The sequence below is a fragment of the Aphis gossypii genome, chromosome 2 (assembly GCF_020184175.1).
Source record: "Aphis gossypii isolate Hap1 chromosome 2, ASM2018417v2, whole genome shotgun sequence".
NCBI classification, from domain to species: domain Eukaryota; kingdom Metazoa; phylum Arthropoda; class Insecta; order Hemiptera; family Aphididae; genus Aphis; species Aphis gossypii.
This window is the reverse complement of record NC_065531.1, coordinates 45,913,833-45,940,985: the sequence shown is the minus strand read 5'-3', so window position 1 is coordinate 45,940,985 and position 27,153 is coordinate 45,913,833. Positions and strand designations below refer to the sequence as shown.

The 27,153-nt window shown below is 26.5% G+C and overlaps 1 protein-coding gene across 4 annotated transcripts; it reads right to left on the bottom strand.

Moving 5' to 3' along the window:
• Nucleotides 1-726: 726 nt before the first annotated feature.
• Nucleotides 727-26,693, bottom strand: LOC114130009 (homeobox protein extradenticle). Of its 4 annotated transcripts, none has more exons than XM_027994886.2 (10): nucleotides 25,835-26,691; nucleotides 25,408-25,618; nucleotides 18,535-18,608; nucleotides 8,244-8,494; nucleotides 5,380-5,570; nucleotides 5,161-5,296; nucleotides 4,984-5,080; nucleotides 3,221-3,375; nucleotides 3,101-3,148; nucleotides 727-2,902 (listed from the first exon to the last, which is right to left on the bottom strand). In XM_027994886.2, the coding sequence occupies exons 2-10, from the start codon at nucleotides 25,605-25,607 to the stop codon at nucleotides 2,771-2,773; spliced, it is 1,284 nt and encodes a 427-aa protein (XP_027850687.1). In that variant the 5' UTR covers nucleotides 25,608-25,618; nucleotides 25,835-26,691; the 3' UTR covers nucleotides 727-2,770. The 4 variants fall into 4 exon arrangements, with proteins under 4 accessions (XP_027850687.1, XP_027850689.1, XP_027850690.1 ...); XM_027994888.2 differs by having other exon boundaries at nucleotides 3,227-3,375; nucleotides 25,835-26,687; XM_027994889.2 differs by having other exon boundaries at nucleotides 2,702-2,902; nucleotides 3,080-3,148; nucleotides 25,835-26,693.
• Between the last annotated feature and the right edge of the window lie 460 nt (nucleotides 26,694-27,153).

Sequence of the window (27,153 nt, the reverse complement as noted above, 5' to 3'; positions counted from 1 at the left end):
ATTGATAATGAAAATAAAGAATATTAGATTTAAATTTAATATTATTATTCACGATTGTATAAAATAAAAACAATTTTTCATCAAAAATTTAAAGTAGACATAAATTTTTGCAGGGTGTGTAGCTGCACACCACGTGCGCACGCCAAAAAATTATGTAAATTTATTGTGATACTAAGAGTAAAATAAATGACTTTCATAGCAATAGTCTATAGATATATAAAATATAATAATATATCTAGGTATTTGATTTGTATCTCACCATTAATTTGTTATTGATATTGTTTTTTGGGGTTCTTTGTTGAAACAAATACATAGTACACAGCGTACAATCATCTTGAAACGTTTGACAAGTAACTTGTTAAAATAAAAAAAAATGTGTGATTTACTTTAAAATTTTCAATTATTTTCCAGCTTGGAATATCAGAATGTTATTAACTTTTAGCAATAAAATAAATATTACATGGAATATGGATACAATGAGGAAACAATATACATAAATATAACAAATTATCTTTTGTTTCTAAATTACAAGCGTTATAATTTTGTTTTCTTCAGAAACTGTACAATATTCATTCATAATCATTTATTATCTAATACGGCCCCTAATTAATAATTATACATAATATATAATATATAGGCGTCTAATATATTAAAAAAATCTTAATATAGTCCACGAACAAATACTTAATTGTTTGAGTTTCGTAAATATTAAATCGTATACAAAAGTATTATATGTATATATATTTATAGAATTTATAAGGTTAAGAACAAATGTGAGTACAACACAGCCCATTTATAATAGGGCCTGCGAAAGTATAACTCGTACATGTTTTATTTTTATTTGTCGACGTACATAATAACGCGGCAAGAAAATATTTTCATTTTAATACCTACTATTTATGCACAAAGAAATAAAAGTTTATCGACAACATGGATTTACATGACTGGTTTATACAACATAATATAATAGTATACAGTATAAAAGAATATAGTTTTCGATAGACAAAAAAAAAAAAATTAATAATAAGTAACAATTATTTATTGGGCTTTTCAAAAGTGTGTAGCAATAGATAAGAAATCCAAATTAATGCACACATGTTCATAGACATACTATACATGTATAGTGACTATTTTAATAAACACCTATATGCATACATTACATATAAAAGGACTCGACAATATGAATAGAAATAAATACCACATCTTAATTAGGAGTCTGAAAACAAAATTCTATTCTACTGGATATAATACAAAAATTTACTTTTAGAATTACATTTAAAATTACAAGTATACTAATTTATATAAAATAATAATACAGTAATATTCTAGGTGGTATAGTTTACAAGACGTACAAAAAAAAAATATATATATTTATAATATGATGTATAATGTATAAGTATAACGTCGTTCGAGCAATACTGAAATCAACACACTGTTCCATATGAAATATAATTATAATAATACGCTAAAGGTATACACAATGTTTTCATGCGGACTACTATGAATTAACAAAACTTAAATAATTTTTAATTATATTATTAATGGTGACAGTCTATAAGATTATTACACATACGTTCCACACGTAAAAAATAAATTGTAAGACTCATGTTTTAATAACTCAATGGGATTAATTAAATTTTTTTTATCAATTTCATAGGCACACCGTGTCAATTTTTTTTCATCACTAACAATAAACATTTTATAATAGTACATAAAAAGTAAGAGAGGGAGAAGAGAACTATAATAATAGTTTTTTTTTTATTATTATATTTAAATATTAATAGTTATAATATAAAGCATACAAATATAGCATAAAAATAAAGAGGAAAAAATGGACAAAAAAAAAATGCATATTTCACAGACAACAATTACCTTACAAATATCGTATACATTAAACTGTAATATGTTTCTTATTTTAATTTTTAAAAAAGCATTAAAAATTTAAAGGTTACTAGTCATGGTGCCTTAAAAAATATGCTACTTATTCGTTCAATACAATAAATACTAAACAATTATTAACAAAAATCGTTTCATATTTAAAATGTAAATTTTTAAATATCATGAAAAATAATAATATTACCGTGTGTATATCGTATACTTGGTGAAAAAGGAGAAAAACACTGGACATGATTGTACTCGATTTTGATGCATGTGTTGATTTTCCTTTGAGATCACAGATAATAGAAAAATGTGTCAGTAAACATAATCAACAATAATATTATTATCATATTTTTTCTATATAAATTACTAATAATCTGGTGATGTGCACAATATACGTATACCAAAGTTACATAATGAACGATAAACGTTCAAAAAGCTCAAGTTAATATTATCATTAATTATTCAATAAAAATATTATAATAATAATGATAATAATAATAATAATAATAATAATAATTAATAATAATAATAATAATAATAATAATAAGATACTAAAAAATAGTTTCATAATAAAACCGTCTCTACTGAATTTCAGTATGGTAATCTCAAATATTAGACTAACGTTATTTATACATGTACGTTCCCTTATATGTGATGTGTGCTGGGATTAAAATACACACATACACCAAAGGCCTAAGTCTTTCGTTTTCGTCATTACAGTAGATCCATAATAGTAATTAGTTAGAGTGAGATGAGTGTTTTTTTAGAACATACACAAAGTGTGAAGGCCAATTATTCTCACTCGCATATGTCTAAAATATTAAGTTAAGCAATCATTTTTATATATATGTAAAAAATGAACAAATTTAGTTATTAAGAATAAAAATGCTTAAGACAATTTTGGGCGTTTTATATCGACATCATCTGACGAGTCTTCACTGTCGTCGTGCATGCCATGTGTCTGATATTCATGACTTGAGTTCCATCCTGTAGATGGTGATCCAGAGTTTTTAGGCATTGCCTGTAATATATTATAAAAAAACAACATTAAATTAAATTCTTAAGACAAATTATAATCATATAATGTTGATTAATGTATTGATAGTTTCCTAGTTTTTAATTTTAAATTAATCTTTTAGAAAAAATTAATTTAGAATATATTTTGACATACATTTATTGTCTTACTAATAATATTAACCTGTTATTCGCAATCGCTCACCTGGTGTCCCATTGGGTCATATCCTAGACTTCCATCAGAATATTGTGCCTATAAAATTAATTTTTTGATGAGATGGATATATTTATGAATAATTATTATTCTATAATCAATATAACGCACACAAACCTGTGATCCGGACATAGGGGAACTATACTCAGCACCATTTAAACTAAGACTGTAGCCCATGCTATCTTGTGGACCACCACCAGGAGCTGGAGATAACAAAGGAGTTGGTGTTCCTTGAGAAGCAGGACCCATACTATAAGGGGAAGCGCCTACAAAAAGTAAATTATTTTAATATTAGTAAAATCATTAGTACCAAGGATATAAAATTGGTATAAATATTACATTTTTTTTAAACCTTATGCCATATTAAATTATTATTAGTACAATATACCATATTTTATTCAAACCCAGAGCCAAAAAAAATAATTAGTTAATAGACGGTATATCATTATTGTGCAATATTTTTGAATGTAACTGGGACAACAATTATTTTATTATTGTTTCTTCTTTTGAAAATAATGTTATTTTCGTGAAATAATCATTGATAAATTAGAAATTATATTATATTTATATCCTAATCAATAGATGATAAATATATAATAAAAATAATATAATAATCAATAAATGGATAAAAAATTTTTGAAATATTATAAAAATTATTCCATTTTAACTATCACTTCAAAATCTATGTATATAAACAATTTTAATAATTCCAGATATTTAGGCAAATTTAAAATACCTATATTAAATAAAAATGTGTTAGAAGTATTAATTAGTATTATACTTCTAACTTAGTAAGATTACAGTCTTACAAAGGCAAGTATACTTCCTAATTATTTTTAAAAGGATCCTACATGTGCATGTGTAAGAGAGATAACACATGAGAAGACGGCTTTTTAAATAGAACATATTAAACACTATGCTATTTAATACAACATACCAACGATTGTTTTAGGTTTTTAAAAAAATTCAAAACTACCTTAATTTTGTATATTAGTTGAATAATCGTATTATTTTCAATTTTATACATTATGAAAATGTTATTAGTTTGAGAGAACACTGATAACCCTTTTTGGAGATAAGGGTTTTTGGGGTAAAGTTGTTTGTGATGATGCAAAGTGAAATTAAAATTTTTTTTTAGGTTTAAGGAACTATTATTTTCCAAGTTAAGCATTGTTATTGTACAAAAATAATTGAATATTAATTATTACAAATTATAGTTAAATAATTTATACCATAAAAATATATTTTATCCATAGCCGTGTTTCATTTACAATTTTGAATATTACATAATATTAATTTATGGTGTGGAACCTGACTGTGTAATCATTGGCAGGTGACACCACACCTTTTTATAAAAGAAACAGTGTACAACACGCTCGGGTAAGCGCACGCGCGCACAACGAACACACATGCTCACTTAAAAAAAAATATATATATATGTATATAAATCGTATTGTATGGAGGGTGTAGTACGGGACAATGAGGAAACCAGGAAAAACCATTCGGGCTGTCAAGCTCAAAGCCAGGGTCTCGGTGATATATTACTTCCATTTGGAGCTTACACCGCTAGTGTGTATATATCGCTATCCAAATCCCTATAGTAAACTTCACCCTTTCCCCATTTACATGTTTTTCTCTTTATGTTTTAAACACCAATAAGGACTACAATCTGTGAAATACCTCCGGTAAATATAAAATTTCGACCCTGTCAAATACCACCGACAATATTCTAATGCCATTTATTATTGTATCCATAGTCCATAGAAGTAAATAATAAATTATGTATTGTCAATTATTCATAATTAAATATAGTTAGAAATTATGCGTTATCATTCAAATCGTTCTGTTATTTAAGAAATTTATAAAATACATACCGGCAGCTTTCTTAGCGGCATAAAGGTTGGCTTCTTCTTGAGCTTTACCGATATTTTTTTTATATCGAATTCTTTTATTCCCGAACCAATTGGACACCTGTATCATTTTAGATACAAATATATTTTAATAACTATATTCAAAAAAGTAAACGGTTTTCATAATTCATAAATATTTACTTGTGACACTGTAATGCTACACTTTCTCGCTAACTCTTCTTTTGCCTCCTCGGAAGGATATGGATTGCTTAGGTGTGAGTAAAAGTACTCATTTAGTATTTCGGAAGCTTGCTTACTAAAATTACGTCTTTTTCTTCTATAAAAAACCAAAAAAACAGATAACACAATAAACATAATTTATAGATTTATAATATCAACAATGCTATTTATAACACAAACCTAGCATCCAAAAACCTAGATCTAAGTATCATGACCGCTTCACAAGTACTTTGTTTCAGTTGCATTTGTATGGAAGAAAATTTCTTATGTATAATTTGCACCATTCGTTCGATCTCTTTTGGAGTGATTGGCCTCGTTCTAGACTGTTCTCGTAAGAGATTCATTACATGGGTAGTAAATTCATTACAAGCCTAAAAATATAGTTAAATCATGAGTGTATATCTAAATATATATTATATATTAAAAACGATTACTTTGATGTAAGCCGTATGACAACATAATAATCATTACATTTGATAAATAATATTATTTGGGTCGTAGTTTAAAAGTTAATCTCAACTCCTAATATATTCTAGATTTTAAGCCTTATCCAAACGGCATTAAACAAATGATTATATTTATTATAGGTACGTCTTAATGTCCTATAACTAACCTATCTCTATGAATATATCCATCCGAAAAACACAATTAATCATTTTTTTGCGGTATTTGTTTGATTACACGCCGTTTGTGGCATATCACGATATTAAAATAAATGTTTTTAAATGTCAAACTAAACACGAGACAACACAGGTTCAAGGATATCTACTTTATAACCATTAACATATTATTCATATCGTAGATTATTTTTCAAGCAATTTGTCCAGTGAGGCCAACAAATACATATTTAAATTTGATTTCGAAATGTTTAAGAGAAAGCACAAAAATATGACCATACCTGGAACCTGAAACTTATTTCAATAGGTATTTAATTTACAAAACTCATCATTGTATTTAATAATAAAAAAAATTGAAAATTATTGCATGCAGATCTGGTTATTAGGCCGATTAATCTCTGGAATTTTACGCGCAATATCAGTTGCCTTTACTCTTACTTAGTATAATCACAACCAGTTATCCTTAAAATTCAAAAAATTACACATTTCAGTAATTTTTCTTTAGTTAATTCAAATGTATAGTTTTTTTTCTTTTAATACAATACATTTTACAGATAGAGAAATTTATAAAATATTTAATACTAGGCATCAACAGTTTCAAATTAAGATTCATAATCTTGTATAACATTTATTTAAAATTTAAATATTGGTACACACTCCCTACCGGGCAATCTAAATATTGTACTTTATTCTAGAGATCTACTCTGCATTAACTAATCAAAATAAAACCATGCAATTACAATTCAATTCGTTCAGGTTGCCCTCCCATGAGTCTTTTTTCACATCTTTCATATTAAATATTAGTAACGAAATCAAATACTTATTGTACATAAAGAATAGATTATTTAATTATTTATAAAATAATTATCATTTAAATAATGTTATTTTTTACAGGCATAAAATGAAATATGTTAAAATAATAAAAAACATATGATGTATTTAAACGTATACCGTATTTTTTTAAGAAGTAAAATGTCTATCAAGTATTTACTATCAAAAAATAACACTAATACAGTATCTATGTAATATTCATGAATATATAATACCCACACATACCCATAACAAAATGTATTTAAATTAACATTGAACAAATAGTTATTACAAAAATATACATATTACCTAGACTCCTAAAGAAATCAAAATGGATTGATAGCAGAGAGAGAGAGAGTTAGATGCTAACATTATCAGAAATAGATGGTATAGAACTCAATCCATCAATACTTTATACTCATTTATAACGAAAGAGAGAAAGAAGTTTAACAAAAAAGATAACAACATTTTTAGAATAAGATAGCGCACACTCTAAGGCTTCATAATTCATACACAGGTATCTATTTCTAATAATGTTGGCAATTGGAAGCCTAACGGAATATGTGGTACGCGAATATTTTAATATTACCCATTGGCTATTATTAACTAGTCTGTTACTATGATCATAAAATCTAGTACTCAAGATAGTATAAAGTATACTAAGTACAGTATTTATTTTACAAAGATGTTTTTTTAGTGTCTGTCATCACTTTTTAGGGCAATAAAAATACTTCAATCTTCAACATTGAGGACAGTTTCTAGAAGAAAATTGGATTCGACGATGGCGCGTATGAACTTTAGCAATGTACACTAAAAACGTATGTGTATGATACGCGCCCATGTGAAACGGGCTTAACTTACACGAATATATATGATAATATGCCTTGCATGTATCAAAGACAGAAAATTAATAGTGTGATAACATACTTTAAATTATCATTTAAACATATTTACACTAATTTCAAGCTATTGATAAAAATTCGTTATTTTTAAAAAATATTGGCTCAATGTTAGGAATTTATTGAAATTCAAAAAATATGGATTGCCATAACGCATCAAATTATTAATTTCTGTTCACAATACAATTTTCAAAATATTTGGTCTAATATTGTATGCTATCTATTCTATATTCCGGAAAAATTCTAAGTTAAATTTTACACGGTATTGATTCGTAACAATAATAAATAATATGCTATTTTATATATTATTTATATTATTATAATAATATATGAAATGTACCAATTTGACAAAAATTAGATTAACTTACTATATTACTAATAGTGATAAAATAAATAATCAAATATTTTTATAGAAATAGAGGCTGACACTACACTACTAAGCATTATTTTTCATAAGAACGATTAATTGCGAGATTAAATTTAACATGCCATCTATTACAATGACATACTCAATGCCAAGGTATAACATTCAAAACCTACTTTACAGCTAGCAGCAAAGCAATTGTACAGTTTATTTCTTTTAACCACTAAAACTATGATTTTGTATTAATATACTTAATAATACTACAATAGTATATATAATATCTATAAATAATAAAGTTTTAAATTTAAATCATTTTAAACATATCGATAATAATCAAATATTATATTTTATTACCTGTTCGTATTTTTCCAGTTCTTGGTGGTAAATTTGTCTGATCTGAGCTAATTTTGCTCTATAGTCGGAATGCTCAATAGCGTTATCTGGTTGTCCCGGACCGCCCGAAGCTGCGGCTGATGCACTGGCTGCAGCTCCAGCACCACCTCCTTTTTCAGGACCAGCTACTCCTTCAGCAATTAACATGTTATCTAATCGCATCAATTGTGGATCTGGTGGTTCTTCTTCTTGTGTATTCCTTAAGCTTAATACTATATAAAAAAAAAGTATATATTATTTTTTTGTATAAAACCAGATGTTAAACTCTTAAGTTTTAAACCCTAATTATTATTATCATTATATTCAAAATCAACGTTTTAGTTGAAATAAATCTAACTTAATTCTCATATACTATTTAGATTAAATAAATATTTCATAGGTACTGTTTCAATAATCGACATATCAAACTCAAATTAAAGATACATCGGATCCCGCAAAAAGCACACATATACATATCCCCTCTCTTTGTGCTCAATGAGAAAATATTTTGTGAAAATTAATGGGCTAAATGACTTGGTCTTAAACACACGACAGTTATTAAACTGTATTATATAAGGTAGAAAAGTTATTTTATGTAATATTTACACTTTTAAGTAGTAATGAATATGGTACCTCACACCACGAATGAACTACATCATGCAATATCCAACTTTCCAATATCATAAATAAACATTTAAATCCGAATTTTCTCTCGATCATAGATTTATGTTTAAATTGTATCATAAATCAATGTATTTAATCATTGTTTACTCATCAAAAAACTATTTCGATAACAGAAAAACTTTTTTTTATAAAAAATAATAAAAATATTATACAACTTAATTTTTTAATTTTCATAATATCAATTTGAATATTGAACTGCTTAATAAATTAATTTTATGAACTCCATTGTTAATATAATCATAACTATAAATATTAAACTATTTTAAAATAAAAATGCGAACGAATAGATTTTATAAGAAATTAATCAATGAAGAAAAAACGATTGAATAAAATATAATATGCTGATGCCTACACACAATATTTCATTATGTAATTTACAAAATGATAAATATTATAAAAATTTATTACTTTTAGAAGTAGCTTGATTACCAAATAAACTAGGTATAGTGTTCTTTAATAATTTTAATTTATAATTAGAATCAATTTATCAAATAGGTGAATAGTAATATTGAAAACGGAAAATATTTTGGAAATATAGAAAATAACACAGAAGATATAAATATATTTAAGTCCTACGTATAAGTATTTTATTATTATAAAAAGTTATTAATTTATTACTTTATTAATTGTACCATTTTATATTTTAAACTAAAATAATTTGTCATCGATTTTTTGTTTAATTTTCGAGTTTAGACAATATTATAAACACGCCCAGAAACTTTGTGGAAGTTTTACAGAACAAGGTGAAGTGCTACACTTGGCGCATGAATAAATAAAAATTAAGCAGGCGTTCTCTATTGTACATTAGGGGGTCTGTATTTACCTTGGATTTTTGAACAAAACAAAGTTTATCTCGTTCAATATTATTCGTTATGTTGCTTACTTTCAACAAATATGTTATGTAAGACAAAGTATACAATAACAAAATAAAGTAAAAACTTGCATAAAAACGAAAAACCTATAATGTATCTAAGTAAATTAAAATTAAGGAATATTATTGATAGAACTATATACACTATACAGCTAATAAGGAGGATCCAGGTACAGAACACTACTACACTAGCATACATGTTGTTTTTTTTCACCCGCGTAACATAGTAAATACGTACCAATACAACTTATCTTAAAATAAATGTATGAAAAAACCAATATTAACTATGAAATATACATTAGATTTGATATAATATATGTTAAGCTTATGTAACACGGTAGACAGAAAAACATATACATGTCAACGTCTTCTTATTAACTAGAGACTAAAATATTTTTGAATACCCAAATAAATTATTATATTCCTCACCTCTCTGAATCTACACGTCAATAAAATCTTAGAAAATTTAAAGTATTCTTTTCTTAAACGAATAAAAACGAAGTTTATAGTGAATACTTATTTACCTCTTATTACTTTTATCATAATATTGCCGGGTGTACGATAAAAAAATCACTTAGTATAAATATTGTATAATTGTACATTTTCGTGCATTAGATATAATATCTACTGATAATATTCATTATACACATTGGTAAAGCAATCTGGGAATCATTTACAGATTAATTTCACAGCTCTAAATAAATAAGTGGGAGTAACGTATCATCGCGTACTATTGCAGTTTCTGGGAATACAGAAAACAAGAAAAAACATGATATCACCGTATTAAGCATAATGAAGTCGTACACAGAGCGTAAAATATAAGAACATTAATAAATGCTAAACAGACAGCAATATCATTTGTTATTAATTTTTTTATAAATTATAATTAAACTGATTTCTGTCCAAAAATACTAAAAAACATTTTGAATTGTTTTTTTTACAAAAAGTTTACAAATTAACATGCAATATTTATAAATTAATATAATCGAACATTCATACATGAATAGGGACGGAGCCAACAGCTCTTCACAACTGTCACTATTTATAAACTAGTTATTTCTGGTGAAAACATGTGTTCCTCCACACCAAAACACATTTTTGTTCAGATCACATAAATTATACACACACACACACACACACACACACACAAATAAGCGTTTACCCTCATATCTCATAACGTGTACACGCAACTTATCACAATTTTTCACGCACACATGCATGAGTAAAATAAACAATAGCAGCATCACCTCCCCATAACATCATAAATCGTCACAAAAGGTGGAAAAGATCTTTCATCGGCCACTTCAAACACTCTTCAAGTATTGGGATTAATTGTATACGTATATTACATATTATAATGTATATTAAACTTGTATATACCTACTCATCACGGTAGTTTAAATAAATTAATTTGAAACATTTTAAATAGAAAGCTATAGGTACGCGTTTTGATTTTAAAACTAAACTTTTAAAGTTAAAAACAAATGATGATATATAATACTACTGATTCAATTAATTATAAAATTATACATTTAAAAAAATTATTTATAGTTATTTTTTTCTAACAACAATGTATGTAATACTGTGTGAAAAACCTTAATATAAAATTATAAAATGCTATAAAAATCCAGTTAAATAATTCTATTATAAATTTAAAGAATTATTTAAGTTAGAACTGACTTAACATTAGAAAGTAATTTAAGTTTTTTTTTTAACTATAGTTAGGTAATAAAGTTTCAGGTGTCAAGTCGTTTTGAGTAAATTACAGTTTACCATAGCCCAGCAGGAGAAATAACAGTGTAACTGCGGGGTATCTAAAGAATCTGTGGCGATAACTTAGTATCTTTAAGGTCAACGATGTGTTGAACGGGATTTGACTTGAAAGTCATTTTGGTAAATTACCTAGTAGCATCTTTTGAAAAATAATAATATATAAGTACACATTACACAAACAAAATAACCATATTTTTCTTAAAAAACATTACTTATGATTTTCTTTTAAACTTAATCTATAATCACTTAATTAAAATGACCTGATCTTATTCAAAAATTAGATTATCAATTAATTTTTATATTTTTATATTTTATAATTTTTTTTCCATTAGGTACATTGTTTTTTATGTATTCACAATAAAAGTAATTTGCAGTGCTAACAAACAAGAACTATATTATGTTCTCTTACAGCCAAAAGGGCTTATCACATGATATTTTGATAGTTATTTCAAAACGGTTAAGTTGCATAAACACTACGTTTTGAAAATCTAAAACCGTAATCCTATACAAGAGTTACAGTATACTCGGATAAGATTAAGAAGGACTTTTTGAACACCCCAAGCGTTTCGCGAAAGATTGGTAAAGTAGTGATGGCAGTAGTAGCAAGAGGCAATGTAAAAAGTTCGCCGGAATGTTTTAAGTTTTAATTAAACAATTGTTTTTTGAGTAAATATTTCAGTCGGAGCAGAACATTTGTATACAACAGTAGAAGGCGCACAAGGGGCTTGCGTCAAGGCCGGCCGACCAAAGAGCGAGGAGGAAACGCGGCGGTGCAATAATATAAAACAGTATAAAACGCGAATTGGAATTGAAGAAGAAGAAAAACATGTACGCGCGCAACACAATATCAGCCGGTGCGGAATGGCACTCGGCTGCCAGGCCGCCTTTTTCCCGTCCGTCCGTTTCCCTCCCGTTAGGTATTGATTTGTTCCAAGGACCAGCGCGCCCCATCCCCTCCGCACCACACCCATCGCACTATTACCCACCGCTGCCGCTGCTGCCGCCGCTGCCACCGCCATCGTCGACGACGACGTTGCTTCAGTCATCCACACATACCAAAGTCTGTCATTCTTTGAACGTAACGTATAATAATAATAATAATAATATTATTATAATATGTAATTTAACAAAATTACAAAGATGGATGCACAGCAGTCAACAATATTGCTCTCATACTCATGATTATTGCCAAAAGTTATCTTTTACTATCATTAGATCCAAGTAGACCAATACAGGTTATTTTAGATTTCATTTTTTGGTCTGGACGCTCATGCAAAATAGAAAATGCCGACGTCAACAAACGTGAACAGATGTCGAGGCATTGTCAACAAGGCACGGACACGTCTGACAACTGAAACACATCGATCGGGCACCGTAAACATTAAATGCAATACGTGACGAGATTTGTAGGGGAAAAATACACACCGTGGTATCATAATCGCGTTCCTTGTATTGTTTTACACGTTTCCAATATTCTCTGAGAGACCAAAAGTATTACATTATTTCCCCTGAAAATGGGGGAACCGCATGTGGTGTTATTATTATTTTTGACGGATACGCACATGTTATCATACGGTCTGTCGCAATGCGGGATACTTTCTACCCTTTGCAACAACTGCGCACATTATTTCTTCAATAAAATCCCAAAGCTACCATTTTACGTTCTCGATAAGAATATTAAGTTTTACTGAAACGTGTGGAGGGTATTATACCACACCACTTTAGTCTATACGCACAACACTAAATAATATTTAAATTTTTTTTTTTTTTGTGAACAGGGCTGTTGTTTATAATAAATAATATATGTTGTATTTTGATACACTTTTGTCATTAAACGTATCAATTATTTTTTATTCGACATCAAAGTATGTAACGTATTAGTAAAATATAATATTATAACATTTAACTTTTGTTTTATGATAAAAATAACCATTAATAATACACATTAAAATATTGTGTTTTAAATTAGTGTTATGCAGTTGTAATAAATGCATATTTCCAAATGATTAAATTAAAGAAATTAATATTAACAACATATTTTTTGAAACGAACAAAATATTTATGTATACATCGAATTTCGACCAGCTGTACTAATATTGTTAAACACAGTAAAAAAGATTGTTTAAGCAAATAACAGTTGATGTTAAAAAGTAATTTTTAAAATTAAAAACCATAATGTAATATTTACTAGTGAAAAATAATAAAAATGTATGAAATGTATGGAAGAAAATTAAACTATTACTATATAGTATATCATATACTTTTTTAAACTATCAATTAATGTTAGATGAACATTAATAGTATAGAATGTACTTTTTACTAAATAAGTAAATATTAAAAAAAAACATTACTTTTATTATTTTGTATTATAATAAACAAATGAGTGTAATGCATATGAATAAATAGATATTTACTACACTGAGGCGGGTATTTTTTAATTTAATTACATCATTTCCTATATTTAATTGGAAAACTTGAATAGAAGAAATGTTTTTATTGCGTACAAAATTAATAAATTAAAGATACAATTAAAACTTCCAACATAATACATAGTTTGAACTTTTATCTTGCATTACTATTTCAGTTAAAATGTGAATTTTGGCAATGTGATTCAATTTTAATTCCTGATTTTTTCCCAATATAATATAATATATTATTTAAGATTTTGAGTGTTGATAACAGTAACATTAAAACAGTTTTAACTAGTAAGTTATCCTTTTTTTAAAAGTTTTCCTTTATCTTTGTTGTACACAGCATGTAGGGGATTATCTTGGACATAATAACTTATTGCGTTTGCATGAGATGTGGGAAGGACGGAAGGCCGAGAGGAGGTAGACAGACTGGACCCTGGAATCCCCACTTAGAATGACTGCCGCTAGTCCTATACTGTCATTGAATTATTCATGAGCCACTCAGACGAAGTTCAAATTTAAACCACCATGCGTTACAATATTGCTTTTACTCACAAACCCGCGCGTATATAATATGCACAAATACAAAAAAAACTGCTAAAATATGCTAATTTATGATATTAAATATCATTGATTAATGTTATGTTTATACATAGATTTTTTATTCTAACGATAAATTGGAAATAAGAAGAACGGATTTCAAACAAAGCATTTTTCTGGTTTGATATACATATAATAATTTTTCATTTTTCTTAAAAAAAAAATACATTTATGTGGCAATATAAAACTACAAAATCCATTGACCTCGAAAAAAATGGTTGTGATAAAGAGAAAAATGAAGGAAGGTATATGAGATGCCATGACAAATTGTATATTTCTTCATAAAAACATATTGTGTCGATACGCTACTTTCTATATAGAAATCATGCATGAAACTGATTTTTAGTCTACCGTTTTTTGAACCAAGTGAGATCTTTCTTTATATAGGTACATGATAAACTTATATTATATAATGAACAATTAAATTCTAATATGAGTACATAAAAATAAAATAATTAGTAAAAATTAAAAATTAAAATATGTACTTAAAATGTCAACATAGACCATTTTCCCAATTCAAGTTCAATTATAATTTTTAATAACTTTATTATAATTAATGACTGAAAGATACAAATACGTAAAAATGATTTTAGATAAAGTAAAATATTAAATAATTGTTCACTTTAAGATTTTTATTTTTATTTTATTTAATATTGTGCATCATATTTTATAATAAAATTAAAGTATTGTTATACGTATAGAAAATTTAAATAGCTAGGTTAATGACTTTTATGTCATAAAAAAATATAAATGAAATATTGAGTTAGAAATGTTTTGAATATATATACATTATACATATATAGTACTATACACACACACATAAAAAATATTAATATTTTATATATAATAGTATGTGTATAAATTAAATGCAACTGACATACATGCAGTATTCAATCAATGCCAACGTGATAAACATAATTAATAATACGATTTAAGATTCACTATTTTAATGAATCAGATAATTAGAACTAATGACCATGAAACCATCATATTATTCTTTTTAACAGAGGCGGCTTACAACAAAGAGAATATAAGGTATAGTGAAGCGGAATGTAAGTATTGATGCTTTTGGACTGTCTGTTAGAATACAAAAATAATAAATATATATATTATTACAATATTTTATTTACAGTTCGATTTTTTTTTTTAAATAGAAATTTTCATAATAGACGTGGTATATTTTATTGTTTATTTACTATCTATTAATCTAAAAACTAAATTTAAGCATAATGATTCATAATTGTTTTATACTATATAGTATACATGTATTATATAATATTTAACAACTTAAATTTACTTCGATAGTCTCAATAGCCAAATTGCATAAGACATAGAATATAGAAATATTCCAAAGAAGAAATTATTACAATCTACCATCTGGCATAAACCTAAAAAAGAAAGGATGCTTGGTAATAGAATATTCGTTGGGTAGTTCGTCACAGTAAATATTAAACAAATTTCATGATATAACATCGGTGTTTTTTTCAAAGAGTTTGATCCAAGTTAAATCTTTTGATTTCATTTAGATACTTAGGCGGGACATACGTGGGGTGTCCCGACAGTGGATGAGCATGGTGTGAGGCAAACCGGCAGGTTTAATATGCACAAAGAAACCAGTTCTAAAATATTTCATACCTACTGGTCCAGGGATGCTCAGCAGTTGTTATAATATTATTTGAAGTGAGCGATTCAACAATTATTATCCATGTCGAGCCATTCAAATAATTATTAAACTACAAATTATACTACATGTATTAATAATAATCAGATGTGTTTAATTTGCATATTCAAATTATGATTTTATATAAATTATTATTATTTAAACTCAACAAATACTTTTGAAAAATAATACTGGTAAGGAAAACTTACATTAAGCATTATACAATAATAATAACCAGTTAAATATTTGGAACCATTGCAGCATTAGTCGATCCTGAACAAGCGCATGCTGTGACAGAGTAGTCAGTCTGACCAACAATTCAAACAATGAAGAATCTATTTCAATAGGAAACATGATTTCCCCCCTCCAAAAAAACAATAAATTTATACCTATTATAGTATGTTATAGTATAGTTGTTTGAAGTTTAAACAGATGGAATATGCAGAATGTTATTAAAAAAACCACAATTTATTTAACCTTTAAGTTTTACCAAACAAACTTTAGGGCTTTATAGTTAAAATATTTAAATATTGTAGTAGATTAAATCAAAATTAAATTACATGACGTACATATTATAATATTAAATAATATTTAAATTAAATTAAATCTGTTAACTAGAACGTGTAGATAAACTGATGGTCTTATTTTAGTTGTACGCATTATTTGATTTAAACAAAGAATTATAGATAGTTTAAGAAAATATATTAAAAAATCAAACCAAAATAGGACTATTTTTAGTTTAAAGTTTGGTTTTATATTTATAGTTTAAATTTTATAATTGCATTTTAAAATGTGTTATAACTTATTTATAATTAAGACTGGTGAATAAACTATGTTCATAGTTAATAACTTTTATTATTATTTCATACCTCGGCATTATGTACATTGTATAATATAAATTAATGAAAACCATTTCAATTATTTTAAAAATAATATTTACTAATAACGAATTATAATTTCAAAATAAACTTAACCGTAAAAACAATTATTATCATGTAGATAGAAATATTTTGTATTATCTCATTATATATTATTAAAAAAAAAAATCACTACGACTAAATACTAAACTTTATTTTATGCTAATAAAATATTAGGTCTAATGGTGTTGAAAATATACATTTATTTGGATTTTATTGGAGATAATTAAAAATTACATATTTACATACAAACTAAAACTACTCGACTAAAACCGTTACACATTTTATATTTTTAATTTTCTGGATAATGTATAATATTTTATGTCATAGTTTATATACATAAATACATTATGTATGAGTAATTATTATCAAAGTACAATTTAAACGTGTATGTTAAAAACTTTCTGAGGCAATGCATTTATTTAGTTTTCAACGTTATCAGTTGTTTACTAATTATTATTGTATTATTATTTATTTATTATATTTTTAGAGAAAATCTTTATAAATATAAGTTCATTTAAAATTTTAGAACAGCTACTTAATTTAAAAATAGATCAATCCAATAATATTATATATATTAAGGAAAGACTAATTCAGAATCAAACAGTATGGTTAAATTTAGTTTATAAATTATTAAACATTGCAAATTAAGATTAAAATAATTAAGATATTTATTGAGTTTTCAAAGCAATATATAGCAAGTTATTATTCAACGATAAGAAATAAATCACACTAAGTTAAAAATTCTAACGAACCATAGATTTTAACCATAATGCGGAAACCGTAAAAGTATTTTAATTTTTTATGAACTATAGAATTAATAAAACGTTTTGAATATTGATGAATGCTTGTCTGATAAGTATTAAAATTATATTATTATGAAATATATATTTAATTTTAATATTATCGTAGGTATTTGTATATAGTTTTAAACCAGTCACAGTGAAGAAAATGCAAAACGTGTTTGGTATGCCACTAATTTACCGCACAAATCAGACGGAATAAAAAAACAAATATCAACTGTCATGGTTCTTTATTATCAATATTTTAATTATATAAATTAAGTATATATATATAAAGAGAGAGATGGATCAGTAATTCCAGGCGTGGTGGACGCCCATTAAACCAGAAAAAAAACATTTTTTCGATGTATTTTGATATTGGTTTTTAGCAAACGAAAAACCTACTTAATATTTATTAATTTTATTTATATGAATGCATAGAAATACTACTAACACTACCTAGTATTCAAAATCAAATGACTATAAGTACCATAAAAAAATAAAGCACATTTTTTTCTAGTGGGTACTTATTACTTTGTTTGTATCAAAAAATTAAATAATTAAAAATTACTTACCAGTTTTTTCTTTTATTTCACATAAAACGCTGAATAAAGAAGGTTTCATTCGGTGACAATTTAATGTGTGTTTTCTGTAAAAATAAAAATATGATTATTTAAAATAACTAAATATAAATATTAAACACCGAAATTTAATATTAGTTTTCATTTTTATCTTGGTTATTTTAAATAACAAAACAGCAATTAGTATACAATGAAAAATGATGGTAAAAATTATGCTTGATATTTATTTATTTACACATTTATCAGGTAGAATAAAATTAATTTGATTTTCATACTACGAGCATCCACGTACATAACATTTTACCGAATAAACGTAACATGACTATTTTAAATATTATTTATTGTTAAAAACTTGGACCATTTGGAAGCAAGGGTAACAAACTAGGTAAAAAATGTAATTAATTAATTAATCATAAACTTAGAAGGTTATTCAATTTAAAACAAATAATTATTGTTTTTTTTTTTTTTTTTACAATTGTCAATATTACTTATATCTTATATTTTCGATAAAATATGTTGTATATTAAATTTAAATATTAGATGAAATCTACAATAATTAATAACATAAAATAATGAACACTTTTATAAAATACTATTAAGATAAAATTATAAGATCATTAAATATTTATCTATAAATTGTATTGAAAGTCATAAAAATTTAATGGGCGGTAATAAAATAATTAACCTGACGAATTAAATTATATATTTATCTTATTTAAATTATCATAATATAGCATATTATAGTTTTATTTGTATTAAAACAAAATGTATTTCATAACTTAAATAAGTTACATTTTACAGTGTGTCTTCTAATAACACAATATTGTACGTGTCGAAAGTACATTTCTCGAATTTTACTAGTATAACGTCAATATACTACTACCTATGTCGATGGTAAATATCAAATGTACAGGTAGTTTGTAAAATAATGGTATAGCTGAGAAAATATAAATTATGTACCTAATTATTTTGAGTTCATTTAATGTTTTAATATACAACCCATACAGTTTTTAGATATTTCTTATAAATAATATTAACTTGTTTGTCGTATATAAAATTCCATCCAATAAAACCTCGGTTAAATTATAATATTTACCACTGTACAAATTAGATAAAATAAGGAAAACTATGTAGTAAATATTTATATGATTTTTTTTTCTATTTCTTAAAAAAATTGTCGCCCCAGAAAATTTGCCTAGGCGTAAAATATGGTCCCGGACATAATCACACATTTCTAACATTAACAAGGACATAAAATAAATCATTAGTATTTATTTATATTACTATAAAAACCATAAATATAATACATATAGATACAAAATTACTGAATAAATAACTGGTTACCCCTTAAATTGTATTTTAGTTATCCAATACTATTTTCTCTATACTAAGCGCACCGATAGAAGTAATGTCATGAACCACCATCATATTACTATTTAAAGCAACTATTATCGCGCCTAAAATCCATGTTCAATTCCCTATTAAAGGGGTTATAAATGTTATAATGTTATATTAATAACTCTTGCTGCAGAAAAAGTAAACCCACGTGGCCACGTGCATTTTGAACAACAATAAATATAAGATATTCATTACCGAAGTCTACAATTACTCCAATGTTTATTCAATTACTCTAATTTCAGAATATAAAAAGTATTTTAACAAATGTAATCTAAATTTAAATAAACTTGTTTTTTCTATAAATACAAAAGGTAAATTTCACGTAAATAAAAGAACTGGACACTTAGATTTTTCGAGTTCTAAAAAAAATTATGTTATTTAGGATAACAAAAAAAATAAATAACAGATGAGCCGAAAATGTCACAATACAATTTGTCCGTAATATAGCCAAGGCCTTATATACTTATAAAAATTTGAATTAATGCTTGGTATTATAGTTATTTTATTATTATTTATAACACTAATTAATGTCTAGAATGGCATAACCTCAGGATTAACCATAGCCCAAAAAAAGTATTATTTAGTAATAATATTAAATTTATCTTGTATTGCAAATAATTGAATTTATATGTACAATGTACATCGTACATCTATATTACACTATTTGTTTAATGAGACATAATTAGTTATTCTTAATGTTTTAATAATGAATAAAACAGTATTTTAAACTCACAAACTTCAGCCTTAAAATAAGGCACATTTTAAAATCTATTTAACTGTTTTCGTTTTACAAAGGTTGTATATGAGAAGAGAAAATTGAAAAAAATATTTGGATACAGAACATTGGTTTTTCTTAATTTAAGAGAAACTACATCAATTTGAAATCTTGAACACATTTCCTAAATCTAAAAGAACAACCTTTCAAGCTAAAGCGAATATCTCGGGAATAAAATGAAAAATTTATTGTCATCTGTTAAGACGGTCTTGGGAATAATCTACCATTTTATTTAATACTTAAATGTGCTCAACAAAGTTCAAATAATCACGTCATATAAGTTATAGGTTACTTATATGTTATATGTAATTTTTAAATCGTTTTATGAAATACATTATAATATATAAAGTAAAATGTTTTATAATACCAGAAATAACATTGTTATGAGCATCAACTACTATTAATATTTACTATTTAGACTATTTCATAAATAGGTATACTACTGCAAATACCCGTATTTTATCGTATCCATACGCGTTAATATTATAATATTATAGTAGAGTAGTATAGTATATATTATATTACACACGCAACACGCCACTTGAACTTTTAAATACACCACTGCCTCTAAGTAGAATCATTGATTATAAACACTAGCTATAATCAATGGTACAATTAACAAAAGATGTTCAATAAGTTTGCAAATGTGATGTTATACATTTTAACGTAATTTATTGAATATAATAATATATTAATATGTTCTTAAAATGTAAATGTTAAAAACTTAATGGCCAACAATACCAAAGTTGTAATTTGATCAATAAAAAGTAATAAAATAAATCATTGAACTTGAAACCTATTTTCGGATGAACCCGCTAAACTGGATAAAAAAATATTAAAAAAATAAAAGAATGCTTAAATTATTTTTCGATTTTACAAATAAAATTATTATCAATTGCATACTAGTAGTAAACAGAGGTACTGCATAATAACGTATATGTATTTTTTAACTGAATTTAATACATATTTTACAGAAACTAAATAACAAACTTAATATAAAAATAAATTGTAAAACTAAGTAATTAAAAAAATGATGTGCCATACTTCATTTGAAACAAAAAAAAATACGATTACAAAAAAATGACGCTCGAAATTTAAAACGATCACTTAGTTATTCATGAAACTTATACGACAATTTCATCGTTACAACAATAATATAAATTTCAAAATCATAACAGATTTTTTGCTTCAAAATAATTTTCAAATAATTTAATAATTTAAAATAACATGCACAAAAGATAATTATGTAATACATTCTTTTTAAGTTTGAATCTAAATTTAAAATTTTACGAAACGTAATTTTATAAAATAATGTTATCAAAGTTTTCAAATATTTATTTTGACAATGATGTTATGTATATAAATATAATTATAAAAATAAATCATTGGAACCTATAAATTTCAAAAAATTCACAAGCAAATAAAACTGTAGGTATACGGGAAAGTGGAAAAGCACACATCGGACAGACAAGTTATTCATTATATTTTTTTTTAATAATTATTCAGGGAACACTTGAGTTGAATAAAATTATATTTATTTAAAATAAAAAAATTATTTATAGAAATAATACATCAAAAGTTTGGTTAATTATTTTAAATGTTTAATGGATTAATATCTTATAAATGTTAAAACTTTTTTCCCCCAAGTCTATTTTCAGGGTAAGTTTAGGTATTCAAATATTTTTTTCATAATGATAAACCGAAGAAAATATCTAAAATGTATCTTTAAACCAAATTGTACTAATAAGCTATAAATATCCTATCAGTATAACTAAAGCAATTTTTAGTCAAGTTCTATTATATAGAAATTATTTAATTTTAGTGTTAGACTGTTAGGATGAATTAAGCTAGGTTTTATTTTTAAAATTAAGTAACTAAAAGAAAATACTTTGCTGGAAACGTACATTTTTAATGTTAAACCTAATTCAATTATAAATTACAATTCCTACTAATTTAACTACTAAAAACACAACACTAGAGACAAAAACAACACAAATACATGATATTATCATTGTTGAGCAACAGACAACCCCTTTTTTTCAAGCCAAAGTGCCCCAAACTGTGTCTAAGAATTTATAAAAAATTCATTTGAATTGCTCTTGAAACTTTTTTGAAAACTAGGTTGTCCATCGTTATATGATTCATGACTCATAATTATATATTTTATCTTCAACCTTTAATACAATTTAATTAAAAAAACTACTTCTTTATAGATTCTGAGTAAAACAAAAATAATAGAAAATCTTTGAAAATGTTTTATTTTAATTATTTTTTTCTGCGAAACATGTTTACATTCTTTTAAAACTCTATGTAGCGTATTTATAAATTGGAAATAATTGATAAGAAATAATGAGATGAGGTCATCTTGCATATTATTTTAATGTGAGAAAATGTATTAATAAATATTAAATTAATATTAATAATATTGGTTTTAAACTAGTTCAACTTTCTTATATCCCCTAGTTTATCAAAAACCTGGAATAATGACAAATTCTCATTTCAAGTAAAATTAACAAAATCAAAATGAGCCAAACATAATCAATTATTTGAACCTCTCCAGTCAATTAAAACAAGGACATAAACACAGGACAATTAAATTGAAACCAAATTATTAGCTACTAACAAAATACCTCATTAACTGTTATTTTATAGATCTATTATTCTTATATTTTTTTATTATTATTAATTGTTAATATAATTTTTAAGCCATACTAGTAATAGAATTGTCACAATACAATCATAATAATATGGAGTACACATAAATTTTAAAATTTGATTTCATCTTACTATTAAGTTTAGATAAAAAGTATCCAAGAATAATAAAAAAAAAAAAAACATTACTATACTCTACTCAGCAAGAGAACACACCAATTCTATGTATCCTCACAAGATACCATGCCACCAAGACCGATTCAACTATAACTGGACGTTGAGTGGGATGGGCAGAACAGAATTTTAAGACCACAGAATGTTCTCTCACCAAACAGAGCATGGGTTATGAACAAAATTATTTTATTGAATAATTAAAAAATAATTTATACTAATTTGAATAAAATATAGTATGAATTGTAATTTTTTATTATTTTAAACATTATTATTAAATATTTATAAAAATTTATATCTAATTTTAGTGGAATTGATTAAATTATATTATAATAAAATATTTTTCAACTTCTCAATTACAATATTGAACAATGTGTTATTTAACTATTCATGTGTACCATAAAATCTCACAACCATACATTTCAATTTTCTATAGTTAAATGTAAGTTCTGCAGGAACAGAAGGTATTGGATTTATTATCAGATACATAATAAAAAATATATCTAAATAAATAGAATTATTTAAATAACCAATAAGTCAAATATTTTTTACTATGAATGAAATGTGTAATGTATCAAAATATTAGGTTTACAGAAAAATGTTTAAAGCATAAAAGCTTGCAACAATTGACATGAAAGTCATGAGTATTAAATTATTTACTAAATATATTCATAATAACTAAATAGGTATTATTTATATTTGAAATTAATACTGTTTGAGATACTAAAAATATAAATCATGCATTTTTTACAAAATGTATCTATGTTATTCTTATAATTAGAAAATGTGTTAGGAATAGTATGGGTTCTGACATTTTACAAATACCTAATGTATTAGGTAGTTAGGTAGTTTATGTATGTACTTTAAAAATACTATTACCTATTTAAAGATAGGCAGCATCAAAAAAGTTAGAAAATAATGAAAATAAGTACTATACAAAATTAAAATAATCAATGCCTTTATAATTTTACTACCAAAATAAGTGATAGGTTTAGAAATAAATTGATTTATGCTATGTTAATGAATTCATTTAAAAATAAATCAAACTAACAAGATAAAACTACTGATAAGACCTATTGATTATGTTTAGAAGCTAACTGGGACTAAGAAAATCACCAGAATTTAGAAGTAGATTGGCCACATTTGTAAATTGTTTGTAAACAAACAATATATATATATATATATATTTAAAAATTAACAACTTTTTACATCCTCCATATTTTTAATACAAATCTTGATATTAGAAAATATAACTTGTGTGGTCTTTTTTAACTAATTTATTGTAAGTATCTTCAAATTAAAACAAGTTTGAATTTTAACTTATTATAGCTATATTATTAATTGCAATTAATACATATTTTTCTAACATCAAAATAATCAATAAATATCTGAAACAAACATAATATCCAAATGTTTTAAATTTAATTTTGATAACAACAACCACTGGCCACACGGAACACTGGCTCACAGGGAAACCTTCTAGCGCCCTGATGGGCCCTATCCAGCCCTGACCATGTTTCTAATATAATACAAAAACACTTTCATATTTTCATAAATTAAATAGGTAATTTATAAAATGTATTGGTAAATAAGCAACAATATTTACCCTTGTAAATACCTAATAAATCAATTTGATACCCATCACAAAATTATATCAGTTTAAGACTACTAATAGGTATTCAAGATGAATTAATGAGTAAGGTATAGAAGAAAATGAGAACATAACTTACTTAAGTAAGTAGGTACTTAGTTTTAACAATTAATATTTAAGTAAAACTAAAATTTTTAGAAAATAGTCCCGTAAGTGTATAGGTATATATAAAGTGTGTAGGTATAATGAATATGACGTGTAGAAAAAGTAGAATAATTACCTAGCTTGAGCTTCATCTAAAGACTGATCAGTAATGTTCATTATTTGCTGCAAAATTTCACCAATATCTTGTTTACGAGTATCTTGATCAGGTGGCGTGGGAGCACCGTGGTTGGGATCAACAGACGACATCCCATAAGGTTGTGGCAACATCGCACTGGTTGGATGCATCATGCGGTTGTGCTCATCCATGCTATTCATTTTCAGAAATTCTAAAATTGTATGTAAAAGTTCAATTAGGTACCTAATGTAAGTAGTTATTTGGTCAATCCAAAATACCATTTAGACAATAAAACGAAGAAAAAACAGTGCAAAGACACCTTTTTAGGGACTTATGGAGGGAAGAGGTTGGCTAATAAGAGCGATATAAATGTATACCTATATCATATTATAAAATATAAGCGTCTACACGCATTCGATGTACTTACATTGAGACTCGTCTGTGCAGAACGTCAGCGGCATAACAGCATAGAACCGAAGAGATCCTGTACGGCGTTCCGGAAGTCTAGCGGTATAGACGATTGCTTTCCACGGGAACGAAGTTTGTCGGCATGAAATAGTTATGCACGAGCACAGGAAACGCACACGGACGTCGACGATTATTACCGTAATGATACAATACGTACCGTACGCACGGCAGGTATTTATGTTTTCATTCCTGACGTGGACGAATTTTCAGCGGGGAAATGACGAATCATCGAGGTAGACGGAGAGAAACACAGGAAAAATACGATGATTATATTAAACCAAGACGACGGCGGATCACAAGGGCTGTGCGGAATATTCCAGACACGTACGAGGGAAATCGAAAACAAAAACGCCTAATCGGTGTTATTAATTAATAGAAAAAAATATATTGTAGAAGAACGGCGATGATGACTGTGATGACGATGACGGTATTAATAACAGTGAAATTAATTCGATAAAAATAATAAACGAAACAAAACAAAACAAAACAAAAGAAATATGGCCGTAACGCGAAACGATACGGTCGAGACGCGGACAACTGGGATTGAGAGCTGTCTCGGCGCCGGTGGCAGAGCGGTTCCAGATTTCCCAGTACCCGGGGATGGTGGTGGGGAGCCCGGCCGTCGGAATGCCGTCAGCCGGCCAATGGCGGGTCCCGCTTTTGCGTCGCGGGTGACGGCGGCGATACGACCAACTACACCACGTACGACTATAATACAACTTTACTTACTACTGGCACCGCCACCACCGACGTCACCATCACCGTCACCGTCACCGTCACCGGCGCTCCTCCTCTGCCACCTCGAACAACACCGCCACCACACCACCCACCCACACACTACGTCAACAACCGACGAGGCAACGACAGAAGAACAGTACCGCTCAGTCCGCTCCGCAAATGAAGCGAATAATATGGACCGATCGTCGATCGGACGTGCTCCCTCGTTTGGTCGCTTCTCGGGAAAATCCCGGCACGTTGCATCACTGATTGCCGCCGGAACCTTATCAGCTTTCGACCGGCGTTTGGCATCCAGACTGATTGTCCCGGACGACCGACGCCGCTCGGCGACATTTCATCCACAATTTGTATTATGACTTGACGAATTCGACATTTTTGTAATTTATCGTATAGTGTCGTATACCTTAAATCATATACAATTGAATTGTATAATTGTATATGATCTAAGTATTTTGCATTCAGTTTATACTATTGATTATACTTATTATTGGATTATTGCTTCCATGAAGATAGAAGACTAAAGATATCTCTGAAAAGTGA

Bases quoted from the DNA above. Each gene is read 5' to 3' on its own strand.
- LOC114130009 (XM_027994886.2), bottom strand. From the start codon at position 25,607: ATGAATAGCATGGATGAGCACAACCGCATGATGCATCCAACCAGTGCG. The intron at 3,376-4,983 runs GTATGTATTTTA...TACTTTTTGTAG, and splicing joins TGCCGCTAAGAAAGCTGCCG to GCGCTTCCCCTTATAGTATG. The intron at 3,149-3,220 runs GTGCGTTATATT...TTAATTTTATAG, and splicing joins TGTCCGGATCACAGGTTTGT to GCACAATATTCTGATGGAAG.